General features: G+C 40.5%; 1 protein-coding gene across 1 annotated transcript in view; it reads right to left on the reverse strand.

Annotated features, from left to right (window-relative positions):
• The window catches only part of LOC102868843 (heterogeneous nuclear ribonucleoprotein A1-like), a 5,284-nt gene extending 4,618 nt beyond the window's left edge, over positions 1-666 (reverse strand). The window contains exon 1 of the mRNA XM_006895521.1: positions 3-666. Coding sequence (XP_006895583.1) covers positions 3-666 — 664 coding nt within the window. The remainder of the gene's footprint in view (positions 1-2) is intronic.
• Between the last annotated feature and the right edge of the window lie 7,339 nt (positions 667-8,005).

Raw genomic sequence — 8,005 nt, forward strand, 5'->3', positions numbered from 1 at the left:
ACCATTCACAGTATGGTATTTCTGAGTAACGATTTTATCTACAGAATCATGGTCATCAAAAGTTACAAAAGCAAAGCCCCTTTTCTTGCCACTGCCTCGGTCAGTCATGATTTCAATCACTTCAATTTTCCCATACTGCTCAAAATAATCTCTTAAGTGATGTTCTTCAGTGTCTTCTTCAATTCCACGAACAAAGATCTTTTTCACAGTTAAGTGGGCACCTGGTCTTTGAGAATCTTCTCTGGAGACAGCCCTCTTGGGTTCCACCACCCTTCCATCCACCTTGTGGGGTCTTGCATTCATGGCTGCATCCACCTCTTCCACAGCTGAGTATGTGACAAAGCCAAAGCCTCGGGAGCGCTTGGTATTTGGATCTCTCATTACCACACAGTCCGTGAGCGTCCCCCATTGCTCAAAATGGCTCCTCAGACTTTCATCCGTCGTCTCGAAGCTCAGCCGCCCGATGAAAAGCTTCCGCAGCTGTTCGGGCTCTTTAGGAGACTCTGACTTCGACATGGCGGCGGCGGGAAAAAACACTTTCGCGATGACTCCTCGGCAGCGTTCTCCGGGAGAAATGAGCAAGCGCACAAACGTGTTCGCCAACCTACCTAAGGCTTCTCCTTTTATCCCGCCTTCGCTCTCTTGTGATTGCTTACTGCTATTCATGCGTAGTTATGATTGGATAGTTGAAACATCCTTCTCCTACTATTGGTCATTAGTTCTACATTGTTATAACGTCATCGTTTGGGCGTTCTACCCATTATCCCTTTTTTTAAAACAATTTTTTATTATTATTATTTGTGTGTGAGTGCCGTCAAATTGGATCTGACTGGTACAGGAGGAGATTGTCCCTCCTTCTCCAGCAGAGCATCTGGTGGATTCAAACCGCTCACCTCTGGGATTACAGTGCAGCTTCTTGCCACTAGGCCACCAGAGCTTGCCCATTACCACATTTTATCCATCAGTGTTCATTTTACCCATCACAGTGCTCAGCATCACAGTAACCATGAATTACATCTGTACAGCAAATGGACAGACCAGTGCTATACAACCTAGAAGAATGTTTGACCAAAAACAAGGCCCTCAGGCCTGCGGCCCTTAAGCTCTACCAAATTTAAGAACCAAAGCATGATTCAAACTCCATGAGCTCTGTCATTGCAAATTCCTCCATAATCATGCATTCTCATTTGCTCTCATCATCCAAAACCGCCCATCTGGGAGCATTCCGCTGCTTCTTTAAATCTCCTCCTCTTCTGATGGCGCATACTTCTTCATAGAGAGTAAAAAAAAAAAAAAAATTAAGAAAATTAAAATGCTGAGTTCTGGTGGTGTAGTGCATAGGAAGTGTCACTGCCAAACCAAAGGCAAGCGGTTCAAATCTACCAGTTGCTTCTCTCTCTACCAGGAGAAATGTGGGTAATCTCCTCCCATGCAATTTCCTGCCTCTAAAAAATATGGTGGAGGGCCAACTATGAGGGTTCAATAATAAGTTGTTTGAGTTGAGCTATTGATGAGTTATTGCAGCAAACTATTTAAAATAAATGCATATATATTCATAGTATTGATAGCCTTTGAGCTGTGGTGCTGGAGAAGAGTATTGAATGTACTATGGACTGCCAAGAAAACAAACAGATTCTTCTGGAGAGGGTTAAACCAGGCTACTCCTTGGAGACAAGGATTCTGGGGCTTTGTCTGACATACTTTGGACATGTTGCAAGGAGGCAGAGGTCCTTGGAGAGGGACATCATGCTTGGGAGGGTGGAGGGACAGCGCCAAGAGGGGAAGGCCCTTTATGAGATGGATTGATTCAGTGACTGGGATAATCGGGATGGGTGTGTCAGAGGCAGTGCGATTGGCACAGGATAGAGCAGGGTTTAGGGCTGTTGTACATAGGGTCGCTATGAGTCGCAAATGACTCGATGGCACATAACAACAACAACAACGAACAACAACATCCTCACAGTAACTCTGGTTGGTAGGTAGTGTCCTATGGTAGTTATTATAGCTCCAAGCTTTGCTCTGAAATATGTTTGGGTTTGGACATCAAACTAGATAAATGTGTAAAATAGTAAAAATGTTACTTTCAAGGCTAGTGCAGAGTCTGATCATGTTTTCTGTTGGTGTTGTGTTGTGTTTTGTTTCTTTTGTTGCTGCGTTGTTGTGTACTGTTGAGTTGGAATTGGCTCATAATTGATTCTCCTGCAGGTTTTCAGAGCCAGTGTGGGAGGAAATTACTCATCTTTCTCCCTCAGAGAAGCAGATGGATTTGAACCACATTCCTTAAGGTTGGCATCACAACTCTTTATGTTTAAGCCACCAGAGTGCTCTCTCTCTTTCTCTGTTTCTTTTTAGTGCTGGCTTATTTTCATTATATCCCTTGCTAGAGGTATAATGTAGACATACCAATGAAAGACAGGGCACACACTGGCACCTATTCCAATATATCTTACATGAAAGCACTGGATTTAACTTTCTTTAAAAAAGTCAAAACAAAAAAAACAAACCAAAATAAACCTCAAAGCACATGCAAAAATATGATATTTGTAGAAAGACAACTGCTGCCAGAGTCAGCCAGTTCATGGGCTCCTGGTCTTTTGGGATCGATCTGACAACTCAAAGGACAGAACAGGTGTTACAGAATACCTGTCATTTCTCTCTTTTGGTAAGCTTTTTCCTAAACAATAACTAAACTTTATTTCTTACATAAAAGATATGAAGAGATTGCAAGAGAGAAAAAGCTTACGAAGTAAAAGGAATTCAGGTCAGATTTTAAAAAGGGACTGTTTCTATGTAGAGTTGTAAGAAGAACATTTACTCCATGGTCTTTGCAATCACTTGTTATGCATCAGAGAGTTGAACAATGACTAGGGAGGATAGAAGGAGAATTTACGCCTTTAAGCTGTGGTGCTGGAGAAGAGTATTGAATGTACCCTGGACTGCCAAGAAAACAAACAGATTCATCCTGGAGAGGGTTAAACTAGGCTACTCCTAGGAGGCAAGGATTCTGGGGCTTCGTCTGACATACTTTGGACATGTTGTAAGGAGAGACAGGTCCTTGAAGAGGGACATCATGCTTGGCAGGGTGGAGGGACAGCGCAGGAGGGGAAGACCCTCTATGAGGTGGATTGATTCAGTGACTGGGATAATCAGGATGGGTGTGTCAGATGCCACGCAATTGGCACAAGATAGAGCAGGGTTTAGGGCTGTTGTACATAGGGTCGCTATGAGTCGCAAACGACTCAAGGGCACATAACAACAACAACATATTCTTTTGACTCTTATGAATCCATTCATTCTTTTATTCACTGTATTGGAAATTAGGTGTGAGATAGATGCTGCCTTGAGTGGTTAGATAATGATTATTATGTCTTCTAATAAGATTGCAAGGAGCTCGGATGGCCAAGTGGTAAGAAGTTATACTGCCAGCTCAACAGCAAGCAGTTCAAATCCAGCAGCTGCTCTGCGGGAGGAGGGTGGGCAATCTCCTCCTATGTGACCTGCAGCCTTTAAAAGCCCACTGGAGGTCAGCTATGAGTCAATTGACTCAATAGCATATAGCAACAATAGGATTATAAGCTCCTCAGGTTTACAGCACATTTAAAGCCCCATCAAGATGGAGATTCACAAAATTAAAATACAAATAATATGATGAAAGCTATTGCAATGTTGAACAATTTTCAGCAGTTCTTTAGTGCTGTCACCACAGTAGGTTTTTGTTATTGTTATGATCATTGCTATAAGAAAGTCAGTTTGTGTGAAGTTCAGGAGGAGAAAAGGCAAAGGAGCGCAAAAACAGATCTAAATCAGTTCCTTTAGATTAAACTCTCTGCTGTGAATTTGCCTTTTCACCCCAGATATGTTCAATCAGAATCTATATTTCAACATGATTTCCAAGTGACTCTTATGTCTGAAGATCTTCAAATACAAATTCTGATTCAGCATGCCTGGGATTATTGTTGTGTGCCTTCAGAACTGACTCAGCTGACCCTCCAGAGGATTTTCAGAGACAGTAAATCACATGGGAGGAGACTGTCCATCCTTCTCCTACAGAGCAGCTAGTGAATTTGAATCTTGTGCCTTTGGAATTGCAGTGCAGCTTCTCAATACACAAATTCTCAGCAGGAGTTGAATTAAATGGACTGGTTTGAAGAGGTCCTCAAAAGCCCTAGACATAGCAGATGAGCAGAAAGCAGTAGTGTACATTGTATTTAGGAAAACAGTACAGATTTCATTGCAGCTACTTCTCAGGACTTTAGGGAATCCAGGTCAAAAGAAGGGAAAGCATTTGAGTGTTACAAATTCTAGAGCCCATACACATTAAAAAAATTAAAATATTTATATAAAACAAAGTCACTAATACCACATACAAGCAAAATCTGCTGAAGATTATGGTAAAACAGCTGGAACAGTATTGTTGTTGTTGTTGTTGTTGTTGTTGTTATGTGCCGTCGAGTCGCTTGGGACTCATAGCGACCCTATGTACAACAACCCTAAACTCTGCTCTGTCCTGTGCCAATCGCACTGTCTCTGACACTCCCATCCCAATTATCCCAGTCACTGAAAAATATCGAATGCTTCATGAATTTGCGTGTCATAGCAATAGAGAATTACCAGAAACATAAGCTGAATTTAGAAAAGGCTATGGCAGTAAAAACATTATTGCCAATGTCTGATGGGTCTTAGCTGAAAGCAGAGTACCAAAGGAATGTCTATTTGTGCTTCATTGACTATGTAAAGCCATTTCACTGTGTGGATCACAACAAATTTTGGCTAACACGGAAACAAATGGGAACCACCAGATGCTTGATTGTACTCATGCAAAAACTATGCTTAAAATTGTGACTAACACTGAGAAAAAATGGGAATCTCCAGATGCTTGATTGTGCTTATGTAAAAACTATACTTGGACCAGGAATCAATTGTCAGAATAGAGGAAGGAAACACTACAGGGCTTAAAAATCAAGGAGTGTATCAGGGTGGCATCCTTTCTCCATACCTTCTCAATCTGTATACAGAACAGACCATTCTAGAAGCTAGGCTTTATGAGGAGCATTTGGGTATCAGGATTGGACGAAGAGTTATCAACAACCTACATTATGTAAAGGACAAAACCTTCCTTGTTGAAACTGAGGACGACCTGAAGTGCTTAGTGCAGAAAGCCAAGGACCGCAGTCTTCAGTATGGACAGAAGCTCAACATCAAGACAACAAAGGTTTTCACCACTGAGTCAATTGGCAGCACCACCATAGATTAAGGCTGTGAACAATTTCAGTTTATTCATTCCACAATGAACACTCTTGAACACCAGTAGCCAGTAAGTCAAAAGACAAACTGCATTAAGAAAATCTGCTGTCAAAAACCTATCCAGAGTGCTGAAGAGAAATGGTATCAGTTGGGAGACTAAGGTTTGCCTGATCCAGTCTATGGTCTTCACAATTAATTAGTATTTATCAGAGAGTTGGACAATAGCTAAGGATGGCAGAAGAGTAATAAATTATTTTGAGTTGTGGTGCTGGCAAAAAGTATTGAACATACCATGAATTGCTAAGAGAACAAACAGGTCTGTCCTGAAGAAGGTGAAACCAGACTGCTCCTTGAAAGCAAGAATTCTGAAGTCTATATCACATATTTTGGGTGTGTTGCTAGAAGGGACTAGTCCTTGGAGAAGGACATCATACGTGGAAGGGTGGAGAGGTAGCACAGGAGAAGAAAACCTTTGATAAGACAGATTGACACAGTAACTGGAGTAATGGAGGCAAGTATGTTGGAGACAGTGAGATTGGCTCAGTACAGAACAGGGTTCAGAGCCATAGTGTTGCTATGAGTTGCAGTAGACTCAAAAGCATATTATATCAGCAACATTCTCAAGAAATTCCTAATGCAGAAAATTATGTAAAAAATTGGAGGAATATGATTAAATATATAAAGTGCTTACTACCCTGTGCATATGTGCACACTGAAATAACTTACAAATCTATTCTGAGGAAAAGTGTGCTACTATTCCCATTTTACAGATGAGGCAACTAAAGGATGGGGAAAATAAGGGCATTAAGAATAAATGGTAGAATTAATATTTTAACCCAGGTTTCAGATGGCAAGCTTCAAAATTCATGCTCTAACCATTATGTGGAACACCCTTTGGGATGTTAAAGCTATTTATTTAACCAGTGCTTATTGTTGCTAAGTGCCATTGATTCAGCTCCAGCTCATCACTACCCTATGTACAGGATTGCCTGATTCTGTGCCACCCTCACGATTGATGTTGTGTTTGAGTTTATTTTTGCAGCCAGTGTGCTAATACAGCTTATTGAGAGTCTTCCTCTTTTTTCACTGACAATTCATCAAGCATGATGCCTTTCTCCAAAGGCTGCCCCTTCTAATAACATATTAAAATATATGAAGAGATGAAGGATCATTCTGGCAACATAAGTGTATGTTATTTTCTTTACTCTTCACAATGTGAGCATTCATGCACTCCCAGACTATCACTTCTTAAAGAGAAAGAATGAGGCTGAGGAAATCTAGCCAAAGCTCCCCAATCACCTGCAGTGGATTGAGGGCTTGAATTCTATCCTCTTTACTGCTTGTCTAGAATTATTTCCTGTTTCCATCATAGGAGGATGATTCTTCTTTCGTCAAAGGGATGTTATGAAAAGTGAACTTAACATTATATTTGACAGCAATTGTTACTGTTTGGAGCATAAAACACACATAAAAATAATTGATTTGCTCCTTTTAGCAGTGAAAAATGTTAGAATGGGGGGAGGGGAAATTCAGTATTCAAAACCCACACAGTGATCTCATCTCTGCCAAGACTTTGAATCTATCCTTGTCACTAACTATGTGTGCATTTTTTGACAGGCATCTTTGATCTTCAATTCAGTCATCAGTGAAGTATGGATGAGTTAAGCTTGGTTAGTAATTTTCAAACACTGTTCAGCTTAGGGAATTGGGGTGGTGAGGTGGGAGGGGAAGGAGCTAAGCAGGGGATCAGGGTTCTAGGTCTACTGTCTATCTGTTTTGTGCTCTATGTGTGTGTGCTTTATATACAAATTTTGTAGGTCTTGTTTGTTTGAAGCTTGCTTTTATTCCATCAGATAATTCCAAGGCATAGTCCACGATATTAGAAGAGAGATTCTACAACAACCACATCTCTAGTATCTTACTTTTGTCCCATTAGAGGATAAATTGGTGTCTGTAGCTTCCAATCTCATGGAAGTTCCAATGACGGCTCTCCCTTCTCCTGGACACCCTCTAATTATTTGATAACAGGGTGACTAGATTCAGCAATGCTATGCACTCTCAGCCCATGGAACACAGTTTTATGTCTGAAACTTTACAAAAATTATTATTTCTATCACATTAATTAAACAAAGCCTCAACATTTGTTTCCCACCTTCTTCCTCAATCTTTCTCCTATCTTGACTAAGCCTGCTACTCTTAGCATAAGCTAGTCTCCATTTTCTCAGCAATATGCTCTTTCAAAGACATCCAAACAAAACCAGTTGTCATTGAGACAATTCCAACTTATATTGACTCTATGTTAAAGTAGGACTGTGCTCTGCAGAGTTTACATCAGCTAATTTTCAGAAGTAGCTCACTAGGCCCTTCTCCTGAAGCACTTCTGAGTGTATAGTAACTGTATAACTTGGTTAGCAATGAACTTATTAATCATTTGTGCCACCCAGAGACTTTTTTCTAACATATATACTCAATTAAAATATTTACAGTTTCTGGGTTTTGTGTCTTCTCCCTCTTTTATGGCATTGGTTCTCCATTAGATTTGTGTGAAATCAGGGATCTTATCTCTTTTCCCCTTATGTATTGCTACCCTGGTCAACTCAGGGCTTGGTCCTTCTAAGTGAAGTATAGTTATAGTTAGTATACTTGACTCATGATCTGATAGATTATTTTATTAGAATTTGCTTTGACTTTTATCAGATGGCAGACAAATAAGTTGATTTTTATGGTTACCATAAATTTGGGTTGTGGACAGTGGGGGTCA

This window comes from Elephantulus edwardii, unplaced genomic scaffold, assembly GCF_000299155.1.
Source record: "Elephantulus edwardii isolate Elephantulus edwardi_28Jun2011 unplaced genomic scaffold, EleEdw1.0 scaffold00168, whole genome shotgun sequence".
Classification (NCBI taxonomy): Eukaryota; Metazoa; Chordata; class Mammalia; order Macroscelidea; family Macroscelididae; genus Elephantulus; species Elephantulus edwardii.